This window comes from Protopterus annectens, chromosome 1.part1 (genome assembly GCF_019279795.1).
Source record: "Protopterus annectens isolate FY-2018-M chromosome 1.part1, PAN1.0, whole genome shotgun sequence".
Taxonomy (NCBI): domain Eukaryota; kingdom Metazoa; phylum Chordata; order Ceratodontiformes; family Protopteridae; genus Protopterus; species Protopterus annectens.
Window position 1 is genome coordinate 19,618,872 of NC_056726.1, and position 27,307 is coordinate 19,646,178.

The 27,307-nt window shown below is 42.9% G+C and overlaps 1 protein-coding gene across 1 annotated transcript in view; it reads right to left on the reverse strand.

Annotated features, from left to right (window-relative positions):
• Positions 1 to 5,826: 5,826 nt before the first annotated feature.
• The window catches only part of ZFR (zinc finger RNA binding protein), a 1,793,456-nt gene continuing 1,771,975 nt past the window's right edge, over positions 5,827 to 27,307 (reverse strand). Inside the window, exon 28 of the mRNA XM_044085369.1 lies at positions 5,827 to 7,199. Coding sequence (XP_043941304.1) covers positions 7,017 to 7,199 — 183 coding nt within the window. The 3' untranslated portion in view covers positions 5,827 to 7,016. The remainder of the gene's footprint in view (positions 7,200 to 27,307) is intronic.

Genomic DNA, 27,307 nt, shown 5'->3' on the forward strand with positions numbered 1-27,307 from the left:
AAGCCCTTTCCTTGCTCCATATGTGGTACCTTTTCCACAGCTCTCATCTTTAATAATTGATTTACTTGTTGTAGAGTTTCTGCCTTTTGATTTGGAGGTAGGTTTGGCATTCCTCTCTTTCCTGGTAGAGTATGGAAGTGAAACCTGTAACCTTGGTCTATTGTCTGCAAAATCCACTTGTCTCTTGTGATGTAATGCCAGTTCTTTGTAAATAAAGCTAGCTTTCCGCCTAAGGGTGCTTCTAGTTGTTCCCTGGTAGGCGGTGCCAGAGCCAAGTCACTGTGATTGTCCTGTATTAGTGGTGGTGGCTGTGTCTGTACCTCGCTGGTTGTTACCCTGCCACTGGCGTCCCCTGTAGGCACCTCTGGATTGGCTTCTGCCTCTTGAACGCCTATTCCTGCCTCTCTGTGCTTTGGAGGAGTCTGGAAAGGACCAATTCTTGGAGGGCCAATTCCTGCTAAACCTTGGCGGTTGGACCTGTAAGAAATCTTTCACTGTTTGGACAGATTTTGCCTTCTCTTCTATCTTCTTCAGCACCTGTTGTGCAGGAGAGCCAAACAAATTGATCTTATCCATGGGAGCATCTAATAGTTTTGATTTGACATGGTCCGGTAAGGCCTGCTCTTTTAACCATGCATGCCTTCTGATAACTGTGCCAGTCATGGCTGATCTAAAGGAAGCCTCCAGTGCATCATAGCCGCATTTTAAAGAATGGTTACTAACTTGCTGAATGTTATGTACCATTTCCTGAACATATTTCTTGTCTAAAGGTTCATCAGAGGACAGTTTTTGGTTAACTGGTCTAGCATAAATTCTTGATACTGGATCATATGAAATTGACAGTTCAAGGCCCTAGCTGACAGAGTAGCAGAAGTGTAAACTTTTTTACCCCATCTCTCTAAGGACCTGGACTCCCTTTCAGAGGGGAGGGGATTTTTGGCAGAGGTAGATGCTACAGCCTTGGGCCCCTGGGAGATAGTCTCGATCTGCAAAAGGAGCCTTGTATAAATGGTGATGAGTGTCCGGGACCCTGTAGAACCTATCGGGCTTAGCAGGGGCCGGAGGTAATGAATCAGGAGCAGTACAAGCATCATTAAATGCATCATCTACAACAGACAGAACTGGAGGTATAGCTAAAGGCCTATGTTGTGGTAAATGCAAAAGGTTCTAAGCCTTTTTCTGGAGTCTGAAAATCTTGGCCCTGCCACTGAAATTGTTCCCTCATAGCATGCAAGGTTTCCCCAAAGGAAAATTCCTCAGGTGGAGAGGCAGAAGGGATGGACTCTTCAGCATCAGAGTCTTCATAAGGGGAAAATGAGCCTCTGGAGGGTCTGTATTATCTGAATCATCAGAGGAATCATCTGTGGAAACTGACTCAGGGGGCTCTGCTCTAGGCCTCTTCTCTGGAGGTGGGTGAGAGGCCCTGTCTGGGAGAGGTTGGGATCCCCGGATTAAAGAAATGAGATCCTCTGCTAAACTAAGCATTTGGGAACTGGAGCTAGGCCTGTGAGAGGGGGTCTTAACAGGCACAGATTTAGTAGCTTTAGCTGCTTTAGCCCTGGCAAAGGCCTTAATGGACATGGCTGCAGGAGGCCTAGCAGCTCCACGCGCAGGGGTTGAAATATCCAAGGGAATAGTGTCAGATAATTCCTGAGAAACCACAACTGCAGGTTGGATTTCAGAAGCTGATTCCACCAGGTTGGAAGAGGCCTCGGTAGAAGGTAAGCTTTCGGCTGAAGGAAGAACCGCTTGCTCGGTTTCAGCCAAAACCGAGACACTCGGTTGTCTTAAACGCTGTTTCGCGAAACCGCGGACCGCGAAAGTGTCGGTCCTTTTCCTTGCGTTTTTTGGATATTTGTGAAGTCGGAGGATCCGACGGCATAATATAAGCAAAATCAGAGCCGAAAAACTGCTCAGCAAATTCCGACCGACGTCTAAGCGTCCGTCGGTTAAAAGAAGCACAGGCCAGACAAGCTGCTACGTCGTGGTCTGGGCCTAAACAAGGTAAGCAGTAAGAGTGGAAATCTTTATGAGGTATTTGTTTCCCACAAGTTAAACAATTATTCACTTTTTCTGACATCGGCTGAGGCAAGAAAGAGTCCCCAACGGGGTACTTAGCTTTTTAGAAGTCTTCGGTAGTAGTAGAAGTATTCGTAATCTCTGGTTCTGACCGAACGGCACTTGCGAACAGCTTCTGCTTTGGGCGCCACGCGGCAAGAAAGACTGAGGAAAATGGCGTCGGCTGATGCCTTTATACCCCAGTAACTGCAGCAATGACGTCGGGTGAAGTGCGACACCAGCCGAAGCCAGACCCAGACTTTGGAATCCGGCCGACCGAAGGGCTGCCTGACGACAGGACAACCCATTTGTGAGGACTGCAGATGCATCCTTGAAGGACATCAATAATCCCTCCCTATCTATCAATCTAATTTCACCCAACTAACAAACAGCATTACCAGACCTAACAAATACAACCCCCCAGGGTCCACTCTGGACTGGATCTTAGTCTCCCACCCTAATAAGATCTCTCACTCTGGTACACTACATGACACAATGAGTGACCATCTCCCAGCCTTCATTCACAAAGCTACTCACTACTCCCCTCACCAACATCAATACTCTCACACTCGTACCCTTACAAACTTTAACCCTTCTATATTTTTCGAAACCCTTACTCTAACAAATTAGGACTACCTAAAAACTCTTCCACTACATAAGGCCTTAGACTTCTTCAACTCTACCTTCCTAGGCATCTTAAACACCCAAGCCCCACCTAGAACAAAGCGAATAAAACCCAACTCCACCCCTTGGCTAACAAAGGACACCAAAACACTTATGCTACAGAGAGACAAGACCTGGAAACTTTACAACAAAAATAAACACCCTGCTACCCTCCTGAAATATAAGCAACTCTGCAATCTAACCAAAAAGCATGTTACAAATGATAAAAAATCTTATTACACCAAGCTGTAGGCTACCCACTCCAAAAATCCTAAACAATTCTGGAACTCTATCAACTCTCTTTTACACCAATCCCTGTCCTGACAGCAATAAAACTGACACAGAAATTGCCACCCTTTTTAACTCCTCCTTTACCAACTCTATAGCTGAACTTACTAAGACCTTCCCCAACCACATTTCCTCCCCTCTTCCAAATCCCACTTCACATTCCTCTCGTCAACCCTCCACTCCTAACCCTCCCCCACTTTTCATCTAAAACCCGTCTAATCTCCTACATCAAAAAGCTTCTTTCCAAACTTAAGCCATGCTCCAATGCCCCTGACAATATTCCCTCACTCTTTCTCAAGCTCGCTGCAGATGGTATCGCCATCAGCATTCTCATCAACAGAGCTATCCAGGAATCTTATGTCCCCAAGTTATGGTGTGCTGCCTTTATCTTGCCCCTCCACAAAAGGGGGCAAAAATAATAGCATCTCTAACTTCCAACCAACAGCCATTCTTTCCCCAATTTCAAAAATCCTTGAAAAATGCATCCACCTGCAACTCATGCCCTACCTCATCAATAATCAACTCCTCACCCCTACACAACACGGCTTCCGTCCTGGCCATAGTACAACAGCTCTCCTCTCTTTTGTAGACATAGTTAACCATGCCCGTGACTCTGGAGAAATTGTCTCCACAGTCCTTCTAGATCTATCCAAGGCATTCGACAATGTCTCCCATACCCATCTTCTGAATCACCTTTCTAATTTCAGTCTCTCCCAAAAATCTCTTACATGGTTCAAAAGTTATCCCTCTGACAGATCCCAGGCTGTGAAATGGCAAACTGGTACCTCAACTTTCCTACCTACCCCAACCGGGGTTCCCCAGGGGTCTATACTCGTACCAATGCTCTTTAATATATTCATCAATGGTTTTCACACTGCGATTCCAAACACTCAAACAGTGCAATATGCAGACGACTCCACTTTAGTCTGCTTTGTTCTTTGCCTTCCCGAGCTCCAGGCAAAAACCCAACTGGCCTTTACAACTACAGAGAACTGGATGCTTCAAAACCATCTCTCCCTTAATGCCAAATAAATCCCAAATCCTTCTTTTCTCCCCCTTAAAAGCCATCCCTCTTGACAAACAATCCTCAATATCATCAACCATACCAACTCCACTATTGAAGTTGTTCCTTTTGCTAAACTTCTTGGGGTTACCATTGATGAACACCTGAAATTCAATACGCATGTCCAACTAAATATTAAGAAAACCCATCAGAAACTTGGTATGCTATACAGAAACTCTCACTTTCTCTCTCCTTCTACAAGGCAAACTCTCGCCACTACCTATTTACTATCGTCACTACTGTACGGTGCTCCACTACTAACCGACCTCTTTTCCACCATCTCTGCAAAACTAGAAATCTGTTACAACAAAATCTCTAAATTCGCTACTAAATCTAACCACTCCTCCCACCATTGTACCTCTCTCCACATACTAAACTGGCTAGAGCTTCCCAACTACCTTGACTACCTCCAACTCACTACAGCCCACAAATTAATCTTTAAACCTACTGCATGCCCTGCTCTAACAAATATCTTACCACTTTACACACCTCACATACCCCTAAGATCTGCCCAACTAAATCTACTTTCTGTACACAAACCAAAACGTCCCACTGGCCAGTTTCTCCTATCCTTTTCCTTAGCCAGAAAATGGAACTCTCTCCCACCCTCACTACGAATCTCTAAAAACTTTGAACCCTTCAAATACCAGCTCCATTCCAACCTCTCCCATAACTGGAAAAGTAATTGCACTCTACACCTAATCCTGCTATTGTTTCTTACACATGTACTTCCTCATGTACCGCTACACCATGCTGTTTTTCCTCTAAAGCTGCCCCTCTCTGAATCCAACATCAAAACCTTGAATGTATATAATGTAAAAACTGTATATAGCTTACTATCTCTACTCTCTCTCTCTCTCCCTATCTGGGAATATTTCTCTTTTCTACCTACATATAAGGTTGATATTAAGAGATGATGCTAACTAGCTAAGATAATCATCTCTGCCATTTGTGTACCCCACTTTGCTACTAAACAACTGCCTCTTTCTCCACTGTACATCTGCCTCTCTCTGCTTGCACCAGAATCTATTTCTACTAAACAACTGCCTCCTTCTCTACTGCTCAACTCCCTCTCTGTTCTTTCACCACAATCTTGAATGTATACATAGTACACACAGTACTTTCCACCTTTATTTCTCCCACATTCTACAAAACTTATACTTACTATCTTTCAAATATTCAGTCTTTGCAACTACTAACAGAAGACCTACAATATTGATAGATTTTAATATTTTGTTCAGATTATTCTGCTGCCTCAGTTCAACTATATGTGGTGCAAATGGCTCCCTAATCAACTATGTATGTATGTTATGAAGATTGTTCATTTTTTGCATTTGTAATTTGCTACATCTCAGTATATAATTCTACATTTGTTTTTTATATAATTATATGCTTGACTTACTTGTATGTAATGCGGAGCTTTTCTCCCCGGGTCTCCACTGAAAACTGGCTCCTTGAGCCCAGTGGACCTCCCCGGTCATCAAACTGGAAATAAATAAAAATAAAGCAAACAGGGAATAAATCTAAAGACACAGCACTGTAAATGGCTGCTTAAACATGCATTACAGTGGAATAGGTTTACTAGCAGTTTAGTTATACCTAAAGGACTAACACTACCAAGAGAAAAAGGAAATGATAAATGTGACGCTTTGCATTCTGTGTGCCTCACAATTACCATGAACAGCTTAAATGCACTAAAAAATAAGCAAGATTCCAAACCAGAATAATGTACGAACACAAGGGGCAACACTGGATTTGTTTAAATAAAAAAGCAGTTTGTTTTTATTTCATTAACATCTGCTCTTCATTACACTATGCTGCTCTGACCAGTGATGATGATGATGTACCAACACACACATCAAGTGCATGTAATTCAATTACAACACTGCTATGAATATAGTCTTAAGTGGCAAATTACACTTCTGGTTTACTATGCAATAACTGCAGGAATTCTTAAAATATTTTGATATTTCTGTTAGCAGCAAGAAACAGTCTGAAATATTATTTCTGCAACATTTGTGAATACTAAACTTTTTAAACTATTACAGGGAGGTGGAAACAAGGGACATGTATTAACATCTGTCTTATTCTAAGCAGAAGTGTTATTTACAGCTTATTCTGGAAAGCCAAGGTTAAGAGCTTGAAAAAAAATACAAACATTTGGTCTAGGCTTATTATAACAAAAGTAAAGTTATACAAAGATTTATATATATATTTATATAAAACATAAAACTTAAAACATTAACTCTGGATTTTAAAAAGCTTCACTAGAAGATGGTGAAAAGTGGGCAAGGGAAGTTCACTTTACAATCATGCAAAACACATACACCACAAAATGTGGTTCAAAACTACTGCCAAGACCATATATATTAGAGCATTTATCTTGATAATGCAACTGGCAAACTTCAACATAAATTCTTCTCATTCACATCTTTATACTGCACTAAAGGTACAACGCCACATAATTTGCAAACATGTGATGAACATTTGGATGACCTGTAGACCAACTCTTCACATGCTGAATTCCTCTTCATGCCTGTGACTGAAGACCAAACTGCATAAACCTAGATTACATCCTAACTTCATAGGAATAAAAAAACACTTCACACTTGAAACAAAGTGCGTTGCAATTTCCTCAGAAGATAAATCTTCTTTAACACAGCCAGTAGATAACACTTTTTTCCCCCTCAAATTGAAATGTGCCAAAATACTCATTTGTAAATACAGAACTGTTGCTTTCAACAGCAACAGGATTTACATCAACTTCTGGTCTCATGTTCACATAATGGATTACTAATGGTAAAGAAGGGAAAAAGATTACCACAGTGTAGCATCTATACACACGTTAAAGGAAACAATGCCCAAGACAGTAACTGCACTGCAACTTCAGAACTATTCAGATTTAGTGTCAGTTTCTGAATCCATAAATACAGCCTTCTGCTGCTTAAAAGTTGTCGTAATCTTTTTTGTCCTTTTTTCCTTCAGCTTCAAACCCATCGACTCCTTCACCCATCTCCCTTCTCCTTTTTCGGTTGTTGCGAATATTAAACCGTGGATTCATCTGTGGCAAAGGATCCATTCCCAGAACTTTGTGGATCTGACGGAAAGCAAGCAATCTCAATGCAAACTAAAGGGGGAAAAAAAAGAATATACTCAGGAAGGAAATCCAGAAACATTAGTGATACAGTACAGCTCGACAATATATAATCCATAAAAGCCAACAAAGGAAATGGCAACAATTCAACACAGTGAAAAGCATTTGCTCAAGTCTAATGCAACAGCCCACACAAAGAACTACAAGTTAGTAACATGACATCAATGAAAGTTATGTACTCACCGTAATGATAGGTCTATGCTGTCTGCTTCCATCCTTCCCTCAATGGACGGGTCTTTGGATCGGACCTCAAATTAGCTTTAACCACTCTAGACTTTGGATCCAAAGCTCAGGCTCCTCCCCTTACCCATAATCACCCCCTACCCCTAATATGATCTCCGCTCGAGTTTGCCCAAGAGCCTTTAATGGAGAAAAGACCCTATCCCTGCAGATCAGACTCCATAAAAACAATACTTGGCTCATCACCAGTTCTGCTGCTCAATGATCATATGAATAGGCCCAGTAAACAGGCAGCACAGTCATACCAGAAACTCAAAAGGCAATAACTCCAAAAAATAATGGGAGGAGGAAGAAATGCGGGAAGTTGAAGGAGGATAGAAGCAGACAACAAAAGACTATCATTATGGTGAGTACATAATGTTCACATCGGATGTTATCTCTTCTATCTATTCCTTAACAGATGGGACAGAGTCCCCAGCTAATGAAACTCTTGGGTGGTCTCATGGAAAGATATTCTGGAGGATGGTTGAACCAAAAGTAGCCCTATCTCTGGAGACCAAATCCAATTTATAATAAGAAATGAAGATGTGAACATTTGACCAAGTGGCTGCGGCACAAACATAGTCAATGGAAGTGCTTGAAAAGAAGGCAGTAGAAGTAGCAACAAATCCTTGACAAGACTGGGCAAAGTCAACCCCTTTCCTCTGTACACATATGAAATGCAGTCAGAAACCATCTAGATAGCATCAATTTGGAAACTCCTTGTCCCAAACTGGCTGTTGAGGAGACAGACAACTGATAAAACTTTCTAATTTTTTTTTGCAAAGTGAAGGTAGAACATATACTCCCCATAACTTGTAAAATCTGTGAAGAACACTGGCAGACTGATAGACTGATTCATGGAAGTCTTTGTAATTACCTTAAGAACAAAAGAAGGATTAGTTCACAAGGACACTTATGAAAAATTATGTAAGGAGGTTTGCAAGAGTCTCTTCGAGCTGAAATGACTGCCACCAAAAATAAAAAATTCCAAGTGAGAAATCTGAAGCCTATCTTGACTGCAGGTTCAAAGTGCGGTCTAGTTATAGCCTGCAACATACTGATAATGTCCCAAGGAGGGGTAGGATCCCTTCAGGGAGGTTTGAGAAGGAAGGCATCCTTCTGGAAAGCCTTGGTAACCTAAGCCAGGTGATAGAAAATTGATTCTCTCCAATATGAAAACTCGAAATAGCCTATAATTAGACCTTGAAAGTGGAGTAACTGACCCCAATATGAAAATGGGAAGCCAGGAAATCTGAAAGAGCTGTTAGAGCAGCCGAATAAGGATCCAGATGTCCATGGGAGGCCCAAACAGAAAACCTTTTCCACACAGTCTTTCGAATGAAGTAAGAATGTGGATTGCTTGGGAAAAAAGCCTGTACTGACAAGAAATCACTGGAAGTGGAGAAACAGAGGTTAACTTGAGGCCTTGAATGTCTGTGTTAGGCATTCTGGATGGGTGAGAGAGAAGATCTAGTTTAGGATCCAACACCCAAGAAAGGTCTAACAAATGAGACCAGAGGAATGGAAACCTGTCGAGCCCATAAACAGGCAATGAGGGTAGCCCTGACCTTCCTCTCTGTTTTCTGTTGGAATATTGGGATAAGAGGAGTAGGAGGAAAGGTGTACAGGAGACTGGAGGGGGGGCAAATGTGGGTCAGCTTCCCTTGGTGACCCCCCCCCCCGGGGGATCAAGAAAAGTATCTGCTATACTTTGGTTGTTAGGGGAGGCAAAGAGAGATCACAGCACGGTTGGACCTCAGTGACAAACTCTGCTCAGCCAATGTTAGACTTCATGATGCAGAAGGAGAGACATGCTCAACCTGTCTGTTAAATCACTGGATTTTCCTTGGATGTGTGTTGCTATCAGAAGGCAGCCAAAATATATCACGCACTGCCAAACTCTCATCGCCTCTTGACATAATGGGTAGGAGCATGCTCCCCCAACATGTTGTCTGCCTGAATGGATATCACTCCTAGAGGGGAGGAAGTCTTCGAAGGCCTATAATGCTAGGACTGCCCTCCTCTCCAGAATACTGACACGAAGACTGGCCTTGAAGCGGGAACATACACCTTGGACCATCTTTCCCCATGTAGTGTCCCCTTCACCCCAGCTAGAAAGAGTCTGTGATCCCTGTGGCTTTGGGAGTAGGAGAGCCTGAGCTGTTAACTGACAGTAAGTGAGGAAACAACCTACGAGACCTTCAGGGACTTGAGCCACCACAGTATATGCTTTCTGCAAATGTTTGTTGGGTGTACTTGGAAACTCATGGGTTGATGTTTAATTAACTACTGCACTGCAAGTATCCACTGGAAAACTCTTGTAGTACCTGGCAAGAGGTATTAGGGTAAAGGAAGCAGCCATCAATCCTAGAAGTCAAACAATCAGTCTTGCTGTTGGCTTCTGGCAAAAAAGGACCTCTAATGCTCGATTGTGGATGGTGGTCAACCTGTTCTCTGGAAGTCTCACTATCTGGCATCTTGTGTCCAGGTGTGCATGTATTCTACTAACTGGACCAGGAGGAACTTGGAGTCGTCTTGAGTTCACTGTGATGAAAAGCAAAGTTGGAGCAAGAAGTCCCTGGCACTAATGAGAAGATTCCTGGGAGGGACAAAACTGAGTCAGTCATACAGATTAGGGAGATTCTGGAACCCTTGCAGTCTGAGATGAGCCGTGACCACTATCATACACTTGGCTGAACAGCTGGGGGGTGGGGGGTTGTTGTGAGACTAAAGAGCAGGGCTCTGAAATGGAAATAACTGTCTCCAAGCTGAAAGTGGAGAAACATTCTGGATCATCTGTCCATCATTATGTGGTAGTACTCATCCTAAAGGTCTACTGAGCACATCCAATCATCCTTCTGCAACAGGAGAATGGACTGAACCATGACCATCCAGAACTTCGTCTTTCTGGCATACTGATTGGAGTGAGGTCCTCATTGGCACCAAAAAGAATCTTGTGTTCCAGAACCGTGTTGGTCTGGTGGGACCTCTTGTATGACATGCTTGTTTAGCACCTTTTTTATTTCTAGGACTGCTGCTTTTCTTTCGGAGGATGGAACACTGGGTAGACTTTCTGACAGTAGGGGAAGAAACAGAAAAGGAAATGAATATCCTCTGGTTATGATTTTCTACACCCATTTGACTTGGGTGATAGATGCCCAAGGCCTTGGGGTGCAGAGATAAAGTACAGTTGTGTACACTTACCATAAATGTAGATGGTCAAGAGTATTCAATGTTGCAGTCATTACATTTGGGTAATCTGCTGGCAGGTTGCCTTCAGTTGGACTGATTAACAAAGTCTTGGGTCCTGTGTCGGTTGCTGTCCCTTCTTCCATGACGTCAGGTCGTCAGGGGTATAAAACATGCAGCTGATGCCATTACATCAGTTTTTCTTGCCCCAGATGTCAGGTGCTCCCCAAATGGGGAGCAAATAAAATTAAAAACAAGAAATATACCTCCAATCCCAAAAGCAAATACATCAAAAGGGCTTTTAAAGCATAGTGAAAGAAAATAGAGGTATAACCAGAGAAAAATAGGGGGCTGGAGGGAGGGTAACCAGGACTGCAACAGTGAATACACTCGAACATCTACATTTAAGGTAAGTGTAAACAACTGTACTATGTTCTTCGTGTTTCACTGTTGCAGTCATTACATTTGGGTAGAGCCCCAAAGCTATGTTTGGGTGGAGGGAATTATACAGCATTAGAACCAGCTATAAGGCCCTGCAGGACAGCAGTGGCAAAGTCAGCTCTGGATTTAAAGAAAAGTGGTAAATGGTAATGTTTGGTGAATGTATGAACTGAGCTCCAGGTAGCAGCTTCTAGAATGTCCCTGGTAGGAACACCTCTGAGAAAGGCTGTTGAAGTAGATGCAGCCCTGGTGGAATGGGATCTGATCCTCTGGGGGATAGTTTTTCCATGGTGCATATAACAGAAATGAATACAATGGCTTACCCATTTGGAAATGGTTTGCTTTGAGATAGCCTTTCCCTCTGCCCCTGCAGCAAATGCCTCCAGCAGTTGTTCAGATTTTCTTTGAGATTTTGTCCTGTTTAAGCAAAATCTAAGTTGTCTGTGTATATCCAATGAATGCAGAATCCGCTCACCCTTGTTCTGTGGATTGGGAAAGAAAGTTGGCAAATGAATAGTCTGAATAAGAGCCACACTGGATACCACCTTAGACATGAAGGATGAATTGGTCCTGAGAGATACCCTGTCCGCATGAAAAATGATGAAAGGCTCCACTGCCATAAGAGCCTGTAATTCGGAAAACCTAGACATGAAGGATGAATTGGTCCTGAGAGATACCCTGTCCGCATGAAAAATGATGAAAGGCTCCACTGCCATAAGAGCCTGTAATTCGGAAAACCTTCTAGCTGAAGTGACTGCTAAAGGGAAAGCTGTTTTCCAGGAGAGAAATTTTAAGTCTGCAGTAGCAGCTGGCTCGAAAGGAGGGAGAGTGAGCTTCTCCAACACAAAATTGAGGTCCCAGGCAGGGGTAGGAGCTCTCCTGGGTGGTCTTAAGTTTTTGGCCCCTCTGAGATACTGCTTTAGCAGGGAAAGTGAAAAGAGGGGAGGTTCTGTGTTGTAGTGAGCTGAAATGACTGAGGCATGGATTTTTATGGAAGAAAAGGACAGGCCCTTGTGAAGCATCTCAGTTAAGTATTACAAAATCTGAGGAATGTTGGGCACTGCCGAGCTTATCCCTTGAGACTGATTCCAGGCACAGAATCTTTTCCATTTCTCAGCATAGGATTTTCTAGTACTAGGTCTTCTTGCCTCCAAAATGACATCCATCACAGGTTTGCTGAGAGATGCTAAGGGTGAATTTAGGTGATTAGCCACCCTGCAAGATTCAAAGTTTGGAGCGGAGTGTGCAGAAATTGGTTGTTCTGCTGAGGCAGTAAGTAAGGTGTCTGAGGCAGGTGCCATGGTGGAAGGTGCGACACATAGCACAGGAGTGGGTACCAGTGTTGGTGAGGCCAGTCTGGAGCAATCAAAATCATTTTTGGTTTGTCCTGTTTGACTTTTAGTAGAACTCTGGAGAGCAGAGGCATCGGGGGAAAGGCACAGACTGATAGGTTTTTCCAGCTGAAGGATACAGCATCCACTTTCCAGGCTTTTTTGTGTTGAGTTCTTGTGCAAAACTTGTCCAACTGATAGTTCTGGGGTGAGGCAAAAAGATCTATGTCTGGGCTCCCCCATTTGTGCGTCAACATGTTGAAAATCCATGGTTCCAGTTTCCATTCATGTGGGTCCATGAGATTTCTGCTTAGTTCATCTGCTAGAGTGTTCAGCTTTCCTGGCAGGAACTGAGCTTGTAGTTGTACTTGATAGGTCAAGGCCGTGTTCCACAATGCCATGGCTAGTCTGCAAAGAGGGTAGGAGTGTGTACCCCCCTGCTTATTTATGTACCACATCACTATGGTGTTGTCTGTCTTTATCATTAATTGTCCTGGATGAAGGTAGTCTTTGAAGGCTGTCAGTGCATTCTGTACAGCTAGCATTTCTTTTTGATTGATATGAAGGTGCATTTGATTTGGGCTCCATTTGCCCTGAATGCACTTCCCTGCCAGATGTGCCCCCCAAGCATAGTCTGATGCATCTGTAGTCATGGTTTGGGTGGCAGGGGGTGGTGTAAATGGCAGTCCCTTGTTTTGATGGCAGGCCTCTGCCCACCATAGTAACTCTAGTTGCAGGTAAGATATGATAGGAATCATTGCTTCCATGCTGTGACAATGCTGACTCCATAGACTTTTTAAGTACCACTGAAGTTTCCTCATATGCAGTCTTGCATATGGAATTAGAAGAATGCTGGAGGCCATGAACCCCAAGGCTTGCAGTATTTGCCTTGCAGAAAGCAGGGTTTTTGTGGCCACCTATTTGAAGGAAGTCACCAAATGAATTTACTTCTCTGGCGTAAGGAAAGCCATCTGGGCAGTGTATGCAAGCTAGCACCCAGGAATACCAGTTGTGATTTCTTTTCGTTTACAGTGTACCCCAGACAAGTTAGAGCCCTTTTTACAAATGCCAGATGTTTTAGAAGAATGTCCTTGTTTTCTTCCTGAATTAGACAATCGTCCAGGTATGGATATATTTGAATATTTCTTTGCCTGAAAAATGCTGGTGCCAGGCACTTTGTAAAGACCCTGGGCGCAGTAGATAAGCCAAAGGGCAGTGCAGAGAATTGGTAATGCAAGTAGCCCACTTTGAAGCAGAGTTATCTTTTGCAAGATTCCCTGATTGGGATATGCAGGTAAGCCTCCTTTAAATTTAGAGTTGCCAACCAGGCATCTTTGCCTAGCATAGGAAGTGTCAGCATCTTGAATTTTGGGATGTCCAGAAAGGTGTTTAGAGTAGCTAAGTCCAGAACTGGATGCCATGATTTGTCTTTTCTGGGTACCAGAAAAAGTCTTGAATAGAAACCTTGTCCCTTTTCCTCTTCTGGTACTAGTTGAATAGCCCCCATGCTTATGAGGGAAAGTACTTGTTTCTGGGCCTCTGCCCACTGATTTGGGGGCAGGTCTGGCCATCCGTTTGGAATTAGGTAAACCACAAAGGCAGGTAGCACTGTAAGCAGAATCGGAAAAAACAGATAAACTTCAAACAACCACAATTTAATTAGCGCTTTCGGTAGGATCAGTGTCCTACCTTCTTCAGACAACTAAAAACCAATTAACAGAGTATTTAAAACATAGGAAACACCATAATTAAACAATTAATAAAATACTATAAGAAAATACTTGTTCTTAGTGAAACAATGGTTTTCCTAATGCTATATAAATATATGCATAGCTTGCCTACAGAAGCCACGGATGCTGGATGTTAAAAACAAATCAATGCATGTTTACAAACAATACTATTATTTAGTTAATTAAAAACTGGATATGTATAATATTTAATATGTCTATATTTCTATAAAGGAATATATATATAATAAATAATAAATATGTATAAATACAATATGTTAAATTCAGATTACTTCATAAAAAATGGATCTAAAAATATATATAAATATATGTATATACAGACAAGAGGACTTTCCTACGTTTTAAATACTCTGTTAATTGGTTTTTAGTTGTCTGAAGAAGGTAGGACACTGATCCTACCGAAAGCGCTAATTAAATTGTGGTTGTTTGAAGTTTCTGGTTTTTCCGACTCTGCTTACAGTGCTACCCGCCTTTGTGGTTTACTTAGTTTGCTGTCTTTCCCTTTAGGTTTTGTTCATCCGTTTGGAATTGGCAATGTGTGATAGTGAAATCTGTATCCCTGGGATACTATATTTAAAACCCATTTGTCCTGGGTTATAAGTTGCCAGTTTTTTGCATGTTGCCAGTTTCCCCCCCAAAGGGGCAGCTAAAAGGTATGTGCTTGGTAAGAGTAAAGGGAAGTCATTGAGATTGCTTACCATAGGGAGGTGTCTTGTTATTTCCAGATTTGGAAGAGGAGGCGCCCCATTGCTTTGTTCTGAAAGTCCCTTGGGACTGAAACCTGGAGCCTTTGGAATGTCTGGGTTTGACTTGAGTGGCTCTCGAAGGCACTGGAAAGGACCAGTTCTTAGTAGGCCGGTGCCTACTAAATCTGGGTGGTTGTACTTGTAAGAAATCTTTCACAGTTTGCATAGGTTTAGCTTTATCTTCCATCTTTTTTAAAACTTCTTCAGCCTTATTACCAAAGAGACGGTCCTGTTGTAAAGGAGCATCCAACAATTTTGCTTTAACATGATCAGGCAGATTTTGCTCTTTGAGCCAAGCATGCCTTCTTAGCACAGACCCAGTTACAGCAGCCCTGCCAAGAGGCCTCCAAAGAATCAAAACCACATTGCAAAGTATGTTTTCCAACCTGTTCAGCTGAATGCAATAAATCCTGTAAATCTTTGTTTTCCACACAGTCAGAAATTAACATCATTTTCTGTTTAAGCAGTCCCATGATATGCTGTTAATATTTTAGCATATGAAATGGACAGTTTAAAGCCCTGATTGCCAAGGTTGCAGAAGTGTAAACCTTCTTACCCCATCTATCCAGCACCCTGGAATCTCTATCTAGAAGGGGTAGGATTTTTAGCAGAAGAAGCCTTAATGCCCTTGGGACCATGAGAAATGGTTTCAGGATCTGCAACAGGATTTTTGAAAAAGAATTTGTGGGAGTCAGGAACCCTGTAGTACCTGTCCGGCTTACAAGGAGGCAGAGAATCAGGAGCCATACTAGATTCTGAAAAAACATCATTAACAATGTCTAGAACAGGAGGTATAGCCAAAGGCCTATGCTGAGGAAGAAGAAGAAAATCCCTAAGTTTCTTTTTAGATTCAGAGAAATCCTGACTTTCCCAATGGAAACGTTCCCTTAAGGTATGTAAAGTTCCCCCAAAAGAAAAATCCTCAGGGGAGAAGCAGAAGGAATGGAATCTTCTGCATCAGAGTCCTCATAAGTAGGTATAGACAATTCCTGTTCATTAGAAGAGTCAGAAGAAATAGAATCCTGTTCAGAAGATTCATAATCAATGTCTTGCCTAGGCCTCTTAGAAGGGGGGGTTGGCTACCCCTGATCAGAGTAATTAAATCTTCAGACATTTTGATCATTTGTTTTTTAGGCATAGGGGCCTGCACATGTGGGCCAGGAGTCGTTTTTTTAGGCATAGGTCTAGATTTCGGCCTTAGTTTTGAAGATGGCGTCAGTCTAATATACAAATCTGTAGGCCTGAAAACACCCTCAGAAGCCGGTGCCTGCACAGCAGCTCTGGACCCATCCAAGGTAGAGACATCCGCGGGTTCCATAATTGAAGCATCTCGCGGCATACCAGACTCCGAATGGGTCTCAGTAGAGGCCTGCAAATCAGAAGTAGTGGGTATCAGGGGCTGCGAAAGCACCTCAATGAGTACCGGCGAACTGGCGACTGGCTTAGGAGAAGCGTTGTCGGCAGTTTTGGACCTCAAAGGCCTGTCTGTCTTTTTCTTTGCTTTTTTTAGGCAACGACATTTCTGGATAATTAAAGCATGAGCCAAAATATTTAGAAGCAAAAATGTACCGACGTTTGATAGTGCATTGATTAAATTTAGCACAAAAGACAGCAAGGTACATTGTGGTCAGGGCCTAGGCAAGGAATACAGTACAAATTAAAATCCTTATGAGGTATTTGCTTCCCACAAGTAATGCAATTATTAACTTTTACTGACATTGGTAAGGTGTAAGGAAAAGTTTTCCTAACGGGGTACTTAGCTTTTTAGTTGAAGACTTTGGTTCTGAAACTCAAAAACAAACATTTCAGGAGTCTGCCGACAGGCACTTGCGAACTGCTTCTGCTTCGGGCACCATGCGGCATTAAAGACTGATGGAATGGCGTTGGCTGCATGTTTTATACCCCTGACAACCTGACGTCATGGAGGAAGGGACAGCAACCGATGCAGGACCCAAGACTTTGTTAATCAGGCCGACTGAGGGCAACCTGCTAGCAGATTACCCAAATGCAATGACTGCAACAGTGAAACATGAAGATCATCATCTCCCAACTGCCTCCAGAGTATGGGTGGCGGGCAACCATTCAGGAGTGCTGATAATGCCTCTTGGAAAATGGTCCCTGGAACTCATTTTAAGTCCCACCTCTGCCATAGGGGTGATGTTCACCATTAGAATTCCCCCCTATGCTGAGGGGGAGGTGTCTATTCCCAGAAGTTTCAGGAAAGAATCCTTGAGATTTCTGGAACCACATCTTCTTGCTTCCCTTCTAGTTCCTAGAGAAAGATTACTAGGGGCTAGATAACTGTATAGCTACAGCAGAAAGGGTCTTCCCATCTTGTTCACTTCTGAAAAGTGTATACTTGACTTCAGGCTCAAACAGAGTGTCAAGCTATCATAAGGGGGCACTGACAAATGATGTCTTGAAATGCTCCGCAAAGGTATACAAGCCCATCCAGACAAGTGTCCCTATGGTTATGCCAAGACATACATCTCTTGAAGTGTCCTCTGTCGCATTAGAAATTAGGTACATCAACACAACAGAAAGGGACTGGATGGTCAGCTGCAAGTCTAAGGTTTTCTTACTTTCTGCAAAGATGGACCTGTTGAGAGATTTGGAGAGTTAATTTGTCAGATCCTTCTGGAATCTTGCGATGTGTGCCAAATAACTCAGGGCAAATCTCTCTGAGGTGTACACCCGCTTTCTAAATCTGTCCAATGCTCTGGACTCTCTGTTTTGGGAGGGTGAAGAGAACAGAGGAGAGGAGCTTTCTTTGGCAAGCTTCGCCTTAGTGGCAGCCGCCACTACAACAGAATAGATGGCAGGACCCTTACTTAAATGTTGACGGTCTCTGAGTGACACTAGATACTTATCCAGTTTGCGGTATATTGGTTCAGCCACATCCAGCTCCTTCTATGCCAGCTCTGAGATAAGATCAACCATCTCAATGGAAGGGATCACCCAAGAAATATCTGGGCCGGACCTGAAGGTCTCAAGAAAAACTGATTCTGCTCAGTCCATTTGCTCTCCTGTGGGTTTAGAATTAACCAAGGAGTTACTCATTCAAACAGCCAGTCAAGTTTTTTTTTCATGTTTAGTCAAAACCCTTCCCCCAGTGGCTGACAAGCAAGCTGACATCCATGTAGGCTCGCAATGCTTTTCTCTGTGGATGTGCATACTCTCACACATGTCATGAAGACTACCATGTAAACGCAACTTGGCAGAGTAGAGTACACATCTTCACCCATACACTGCATGCAGTGGACCCCTCTCTATCCAGTTGGTTCTGGTACTGCAGTAGGCCAGACTATCTCCCTCCTCCTAGGATAAGCAAACTAAGAGCAGCTCACTCATATCCTCTTCTGCTAGAGGTGTTACCTGATCTCAGGGCATCTTGCCATAGTTAGGCCTATATTGCACTAAGACAGAGCTGACTTCAGATATACCATTTCTCATACGGATGCTGCAGTTGATTAACTCACTTGTCCTAACCTGCAGTAGACTTTGAATTTTCCCGGTTAGGGGTCGCCACAGCGGAACTCCGGTCCGCTCATGAGTGGCAGTGGATTTTTACGGTGTCGAGTTGCCAGCCCGAAGCCCAACCTTCAACGAAGGCACGCCCATTCACGCTCGCACCTACCTGCATGTCTTTAATGTCACTCGACCGCGGGGAGGACATGCAGACTCCACACAGAAGGCGCTGCAGCCGAGAATCGAACGGGAGAACCTCTGGCTGTGAGGCGACAACGCTAAACGTTGCACCACAGTGGCTGTAATGAGATCTTTCTCCCTTCTTTTTTAAATCTATTTACTGACAACCAAGTGTCAATAAGACCTCTTTCCTGATCAGAACACAGTAGCAATCAGAAGAATTCTCAAGCAAATTCCTGATAAAGATTTACCTCAAAAAAATTTGCATGGAGGGCTTTTTAAAGACAGGTCCTGCATCACTGAGAATTTGTGCTATGCTCAAACTTTGCAACTGTCCACATTTTTGTAGAATGTCCAGGTTTTTGTCTCAGATTTTTGTTTTTCTTGCAAATCATTAAAAAGTGAGATTACTAAGTAATGACATACATTTTAATGAAGAAAGTATGGTTCATATGAAGTATGTACAGTTTTAGATTATATGATTTTTATAGGGCTTTAATGTATTTTATGAAGTGTGCTTATATCTGAATGAAGGGTTGTCACTTTAAGAATGATTTTGGATCTAGTTTTTGGCGCCTTTTAATGCATATCATGAGGTTGTACTGTTAGGATTTTATGGTCTGATGAAGCCCTCTTGGGTGAAAGCGCTTACCGGATTTTCCTGATGGTCGAATAAAAGATTTACATTGAATCTGCTGTGGTCTTTGGATGTGCTTGGATGATTACAGCTGTGTTTCACTCCTATACCTGTATTTTTTGCTAAGTTTTATTGCCGGATCGTGTGGAGTGTATGGCGCGTTTACTCCATGCGAGTTATTTATTCTTTTAATGACATACATTTTGGATCTTTGTCCCATTATTTGTGGCTCTGTCCAGACTTTTTTGCACTAAGAGGTTGACAGTTATAGTTACGCACTCAATCCCTCAAGGAATAAATCTGTTGTGACAGCTACTGTGGATAAAAAGGAAGGTTTAAAAAACTGACATTAGATTGTGGAGATTTACCCAACAAGTCGATTCCAACCAATTTTTTCTAAAAAAAAAAAAAAAAAAAAAAGTGTATTATCCAACAAAGCATCCATACAATGATTCCAGAGAGACCTGAACTGCCAAAAAGTCATTCTTGTATACATGTGAGCTACAGAGGCAGCCACAACAGTCAACCATCAAACCCAGTACAATCAGAAATTCACTGTTTTTCTGTGGCACAGATGCAAGGGTACACAGTATACAAATAAAAAATGTGTCTAGACCGAAAAAACTTGGCCACATTCAAGTTCATTATATTTAGAGAAGAAGATATTTGGGTTGACTCTGAGAGACCTGTTCTACTTTACTGTGATAGAGGTCTAAAACTGGGCCAAGGGCTCTTTTTAAATGATCGATACTCTCACTGGTTGCAGCAACTATCAGACATCTGTATAGGCATGGAAAGACAAATTTCATTCCAATGGACAGCAGCTGCTAAAGGTATAAGGTGTTGATGACAACTGAAATGGCAAAAAATATGAAATATCATCCAGTTTAACCAACCTAAAATCTCAGGAAGCTTCTGAGTAGAATGAAATAGGCACTCAACCTATCTATGCATGAAAAGTCTTCCATGAGAAAGACTTGAGTCAAGAATCTGAACACACACAGTATCCAGAACATTTTGTATTTATGCAAAGGTATTCAAGTCTTTGCGATACAAGAGTACATGAATTTCCCTCTACTTATAGGGAAAAAGAAGACACTGCCCATTGCTGGGAAGCAGTGAGGGTGTGACAGAGGATAAGAACAGGTTCCCACCTGTTTGCTGATATAGTAGATTATCGCCATGTTGTCTGTCAGGGGGTGGGAGTCCTGAAAAGACTGCAGCACTAGGAGGATTGCTCATCTCCAAGACACTGATGTGAAGTTTGGCATCTAGGTGTGACCAGGAACCTTGTACTGCCCTCCCTTCAAAATGCACCACCCCAGAACAGAGGCATCCATGGTTACTGTAGTAAGTGGCTGAGCTGGGCATAACGGTTGGCCCTTGGTTACTGATAGAGAGGTTAACAAACACCTGATGTAACATTTGCAAATTTAAGTAACACGAATCTTGGAACAGGGTGTGTAAATGTTTTGGGACCAATACACAAAGAGTCCACTGAAGTACTCTCAAGTTGAACCTGGCTAGTGCAACGAGCCCAACAGCTGAAGCCATTAAACCTAGCAAGCGCAGAATTAACCTTGCTTAAGGAACAGATTCTGTATTACCTGGGTAGCAACTGGACACAGGTAAAGAACTCTGTTACAGATTGGACTGATTTATTAGTTCCCAGGTTTAACATTAACTGGAGCAGAAGGTCACGGTGCTGGAGTAGTCGATCCCTTGAGGAAGTGGTGAGGAGCCAGTAGTCTAGATAAAGGAAATCTTGGATCCCTAGAAGGCAGAGGTGCACTGCTACTACTGCCATAATTTTCTTAAACACCCTGTGCGCTGTGGTGGGATTGAAGGACAGTGTTCTGAATTGATAATGATTGGTTCCCATCAGGAAATGGAGAAATCTCCTGGATCGCTTCTCTATCTTTACGTGATAGTAGGCATCCTTAGAGCACATACAACTGTCCATCAGATGAGGCAGTATGGATCACAGAGTGACAATCCAGAATGTTGTCAGTTTTACAAATTGATTCAGGTGACTCAGATCCAAAACTGGTCTGAGGTCCTCTGCCTTGGGTACTAAAATAGACTCCAGATTGTAACTGGTCTTGGAGGGACCTGCTGGATGACTTTTTTCTAACAGCTTGGATACTTCTGCTGCTGCAGATTCCCACTGACTGGGTGGAACAACGGGAACCCTTCCCTTTCTATTGGTGGGTAAGAAAAGGAAATTGAGTAGTCTCTTGTTATTATCCTTAGTACCCACGAATCTGTTGTGATGTTTTGCCAGGCTTGTGGATGCAAGGACAAGTGCAACCCAACTGCCTCCAGAGTGTAGCAGTTGGGCAATCTTTTAGGAGCGGTGGTAGGGCTTTTTGGTAATGGGACCTTAAAAGCCCTGATTATGCAGTCCACCTCTGCCTCTGGGGAGATGTCTATTTGTAACCTCCTCCTCTGATTAGGACAGGCTTGCCTTCCTGAACTCATCTTCTTGCCATCCCACTGATTTCTAGAAAAGGTTCTTTGGGAGGATGGGGGTGGAAAAGTGGATTTCCATGACAGAGAGGCGGTTTACCATCCTGTTGGCTCCTGGTCAGCACATCTAATTTTGGTTAAAAAAAAAAAACAGACATGCCAGCACATCATGAAGCTGGTTTCCTGCTGCCCTCGCTGTACCATCAGCTGCATTAAATAGCATGTGCATGGTCACATTTGACGTAGATTGAAAGGTAGACAGCTGAAGTCCACAGTCTTTTGAACATCCTCTGGCAGGTTACCCGACAGTGTCTGATTCCCTATTAGGGGGCTGGACAGAAGAACTTTCTTCAGACAGTTCCTTCTGGTTTTTTTTTTTTTTTTAGCACCTTTACTGAATTATCACTTGTGACACAGGCAAACTTACATTTATAAGTTCAAATTTACAAACATTAAACACCACATATATTTTTATACATCCTATAATCTAAGGAACATTACATTCAATTTCTGCCTTTTCATAAACCTCATTCTTCCTCCAAAACATTTTTCGGCATGTATTGTTCCCACAGTTTCTACTTCTTTCTATGTACTTCACTCCTGGCCCTTTCCAAAGATCCAACTTCCTGTTCTCTTCTCTGTCACAACATTCACTACTTCAAGCATAGTTTGTTTAGATTTTGATTTCCATTTTCTAATGACTGCTTTTTTGGCAACCACCACAATTAAACTTAAGGCTTCACTATGTCTAGGCAATCTTATCCTATATACCTGCTCCAAGAGTGTCATTTCCTTAGTTATACTTATTTGCTTACCCAGTATTCCTGACAGAGTACTCTATAGTGAATTTTTAAACTAAGCCAACTCACTACACTCCTAAAACATATGTTCCCAGTTACCTTTTTCTTCCCCATCACACCTCCAACAACTGTCATATACCCGAGGAAAACAATTCTCTGGAGTCTGCTTGGGGTATAAAGGTATCTATGCAAACACTTCCAGGCAAAAATCCTAAATCTTCTAGACTTTGTTGCATATTTGGGAGCTATACATATGTCCTCTCATTGTTTCATTGTGGACTGCACATCTTACCTCTCTTCCCAATCTTTCTGACCTCTTCTGATTGATTCCTATAGTTATTGTGCAATATTTTACATATCCTACTAATTTTCCTTTTTTAACAGCAGCTTCTGTTCTAGATTCTAATAAAAACTCAACCAGTGCAGCTCTTTCAGTTCCTTCTTAGTATTTGGTCCTACCACCATGGCATATTTTGACGGACTTTTGCTCCAGTGCTTCCTGTTCTTAGAGGCTGCTAATATCCTGGGATTGTTTTCACTACATCAGGGTCCTTCCATGCTCGTTGAGCCATAATGTCTATGTCAGTAGGCAGTACTACCCGGAATGCAGATGAGCCAGTACCAAAGGCTTTGAGGAATACAGACTCCTTCGGTGAAGGACCATTGGTGGACCAACTCCCTCGCTGTTTCATTAACTCAAGGACCACACCAAAGGTTGCGTCATCCAAGGGGGATCTAGGGGAGTCTCCACTTTCACCCAGATCCCTATCTTCGGTCAATGACTCCAGAGAGGACTCAAAGTGCATCTGTCTGCATATCTGTTTTCTATGACCCTGAGATGGAGTACAATCAGAAAGGTCTAAATCGGAGACTGGGAGTTCATGTAGTAAACTGCTTCAAAAGCTCTAGGTACCGACTACACCCTGTCGAATAGAATGAAAAGGAGAAACAATACTATACCCCCCTTGAGGCTGGGATGGAACCAAGCCAGGGATAATGCCTTTTTCTTTGGACTATTTAAAACCCTCTCAAAATCCTCAAAGGCTGAGGTTGCAATTGGGGCCGAAGGAAGTCGCCTTCCAACTGAAGATGAAGAGGACTCCTCAGCGCCAAGGGGGCAGTCATCCCATCTTTATCCATGTGCATCGGAGTTGATAAAAGTCAAGGCTGCTGCTAGAGACTAACTCTACTGGACTGTTGGCTCTGGCATGGGCACATTACTGGAGAAAAAAAGAGGAGGGGTTATTGAACCCATACCCGGTGAGTTTGCAAGGGATGGTGCCAAGTGAATCCCAGGCTAAATCTGCGTTATCAAAAACTTTATCATTCTATCAACGTTGAACTCAATGAGGATCCTTGATGACTGAACAGACCCTCAAGGATGACTCCACCAAACGTGTTCTCTGTAGTGTCTCTTGTCTCGTAAAATAGGTGAATGAAAGTGTGGACTTACTGAGGAGAGGAAGGTCAGACCAGAGGGTACAGCTGCTCTAACTTCTGCTGCGTTTTTGGATCCGGACCAAAAGGATCTGTTGAGTTCATGGACCTTTTTCTTTTCATCTGTTTTTTTCTGTGTGCCTTTCGTTTCTTTCTGCCTGATTTTAGCTTTGTCTTGCTTCTTACTCAGAGAGGCTAATGCAACAGATGAAGCAACTGTAGCAGATTGGGCAGACCCCACCTCAGAAGGGAGAAGGCCTTTCAGAATCAACTTCTGACGTCTGGTTTGAAATGCCCTAACACCAAAGGAAGCACAAGGCTCAAATTCAACCCATTAAAAGTGGCTTCTAATGGGCAGTTAGCTACCCAATAGTATTACAGAGGGCATCAAGAAATCCACCTGGAAAGGGTTCAACACAGACAAAGTAAACCCCACTCTACCTATAGCAAAGTCTTTCAAACTCTGGATCCTCTTTAGGAAGAACCTGAGCTGGCAGTGCACATCAGGATATGAAGAACTCTGTCACACTATCCTCCTCTAATGGCTTGTGTCACCTCCCAGAAAGAAAATGGGGAGGATGCATCAGCTTTCCTGAGGTAAGAATGCAGTTTTATTCAAAAGATGAGAGACTGTGAATGCTGTCATCTCACATTTTTTGACATACCACTGCAGTTTTATCATATGTAGTTTGGCCAGAAGGATCATGAGAATGCAAGAGGCCAAGTATCCCTTGGGCAAGACGCTCTCTGGCTGTGAGGTATGTCCTGTCAAAGATCTTTCTTAAGTAAGGGTTTAGGAAGGTAACTTGTATGGAGGAAGGAAAGCCTCCTGAAGGGTTGAGTCCAGTAAGGCTCCTAGAAACACAATCAAGCATGTGAGGCTTGAGATTTTTGTGTATTGATAGTGAACCCCACAAAGGTTAGCAAGTGTTTGGTATAAAGCATGTCTGCTTTGAGTTTTTCCACACTTGTTGCCTGAATGAGGCAGTCATCTAAGTAAGGAATAATTTGAATACCCTTTCTCCTGCAGAAGGCTATCACTGGGCTAGGCATTTTGTGAAGGCCCTGGGTGCAAAAAATAAACCAAAAGGGCAGAGCACAGAATTGGCAATGCCTCACACCTCCTCTGAAGCATAAGAACCTTCTGTATGATTCCTCTATGGGGATATGGAGGAATGGATCTTTTAGATCTAAGGTTACTATGAAGGCACTGGTGGTAATCATAGTAGTTTTTGGAGAGTTAGCATTTTGAATTTTTGGACCTGTAAAAAATGGTTGAACCTTGATAGGTTTAGAATTGGCCTCCAGGTACATTCTTTTCTGCGAACTAGGAAAAGTCTGAAGTAAAAACCTTTTCCTCATAAGGATTTTGGTGCAAGTTCCACAGAACTCGGAGTGCACAAAAGTTATATTTTGATTAAGGCCTCTTTTGGTTTGGAGGAATGTCTGGAAAGCTTGAGAAAATCAAGGGTTGTTTGAACTTGAGTTTGTAGCTTTTCTGAATAATGTTTAGCACCCACATATCCGGGAAATAAGAGAGTCCCGTTCTTGTAGAAAAATGACAGTCACTCCCCCCCAGCTTGGAGGGCGGGGAAGAAGGGAGAATAGAGTGCCATACAAGAGTCATGATTGCTCCCTAAGCCTACTAAAATCAGACTGCCACTGTCTAGGCCACTGGTGCTGTCTACGACCCCTTTTCCTAAGCTGTTTTGTTTGTCTCGGCTTAGACTGGGGGAGATGGAAAGGACCAATGTTTGGTAGGATAATTCCATCTGAATCGAGGGGCTTGGACCTAAAGGAAGTCCTTGACAGTTTAAATAGACTTGTCCTTATCCTCCATTTTCTTAAGGACAGTTTCAGCCTTAGGACCAAAAAGAAAATCTTTGTCTAAGGGGGCATCTAGGAGACTGGATTTGACATGCTCAGGGAGGGACTGCTCCCTCAGACAGGCATGTCTTCTAATGACAGATCCTAAGACTGCTGCCCTTCTGGAGGCTTCCACAGCATCACAGCCGCAATGCAGAGAATGACTGGCCACCTGACAGCAGGAGTTGCATAGATCCATTAACTCCTTTGAGAGGGCCTTACTTTCAATCCCCATTAGTTTTTCTTTCATCTGTTCAAGAACAGTCACCTGGCATTTCATCATATGAAACTGGTAATTCAAAGCTCTCATGATGAGGGTAGCAGAGGTGTAGACCTTCTTTTCAAACCTGCCTAAGGATCTGCTTCCCTTGTCTATAGGCAAAGGGCTTTTGGAAGAGCTACTTCAGGATCTGCCACAGGGATTTTAATAAGGTGTTTGTGGGAATTTAGAACCCTGTAAAATCACTCTCAGGCTTTTCAGGATAAGGGATAGAGACTCGGGTTGCAAAGAAGAATCTATGAAGGGACCATCTACCATCTCTAAAACATAGGGAATGGCAAGGGATTTATGCTCAGGGAGATTAAGGAATTCCCTAATCCTTTTCTTGGACTGGGGGTAGTCCTGAGCTTTCCATTTGAAGTGCTCCCTCAGGGTATGCAACATCTTCCCAAAGGAAATATTCTCTGTGGGGGAAGCTGATGCAAGGTTCTGTTCAGAGTCAGAATCTCCATAGAAAGCAACAGATTCACCCTCCTCAAGGGTGGATTCATCATGATCAAAATAATCCTCCAAGTCAAGAGAATCAAAAAATTCCTGAGTTGGGGTATTCCTCTTTCTTTTACCAGGGAATGTTTCAATGGGAGGAAAATGCCTGGACCTGACCAAGGAAAGGAAATCAAATCCTCGGCTAACTTCACTGGTTCTTGTTGGCAGGCCTGGAAGTGGGAGCTGGTAGGCCTAGGCTGAGGTTAGGTGGGTGCTGCTTTCTTTATAAACAACCTTAGGTTTTTGACCTAAGGAAACCCTCTAAACTAGTACCTCTCCCTCTAAACTAGTACCTACAAGAACCAACTCCTGCGAAAGGGAGGCCGAAGTGATCTCCTGAAGATGTGAAGAGCCACTGTCTGTTTTAGAGCAGTTGTCGAGAGCTGCAGCCTATAAAGTGGTTATGGACCCAACCAATGAGACAAGTCCTTCAGCTTGTAAGGAAGCAGAGAGACCCAGAGTCATATCAGACTCTGACTTGGTCTCAATAGGGATCTGTGCCACCACTTCAGATGTCAAATGGGTATGCAAAGATGCCTCTCACCGTCTTTGGCAATCACAAGCCCTTGCAAGACTGGCCGATGGTGAGCGAGCGTTGTCTGAGGTTCTAAGTCTGAAGCTCTTTTCCTTTTTCTGCCTAGGGAGATCTACATCAACCTGACCAACAGGTGACATGGTATGCAAATGTCCTGATGACTCACTGAAATGTTATGTTAGAAAGTCAGCCCTACGCTTGATAGTTCTGCTATTAAAGCGAGCAGAAAACCAACAGGAATGACGC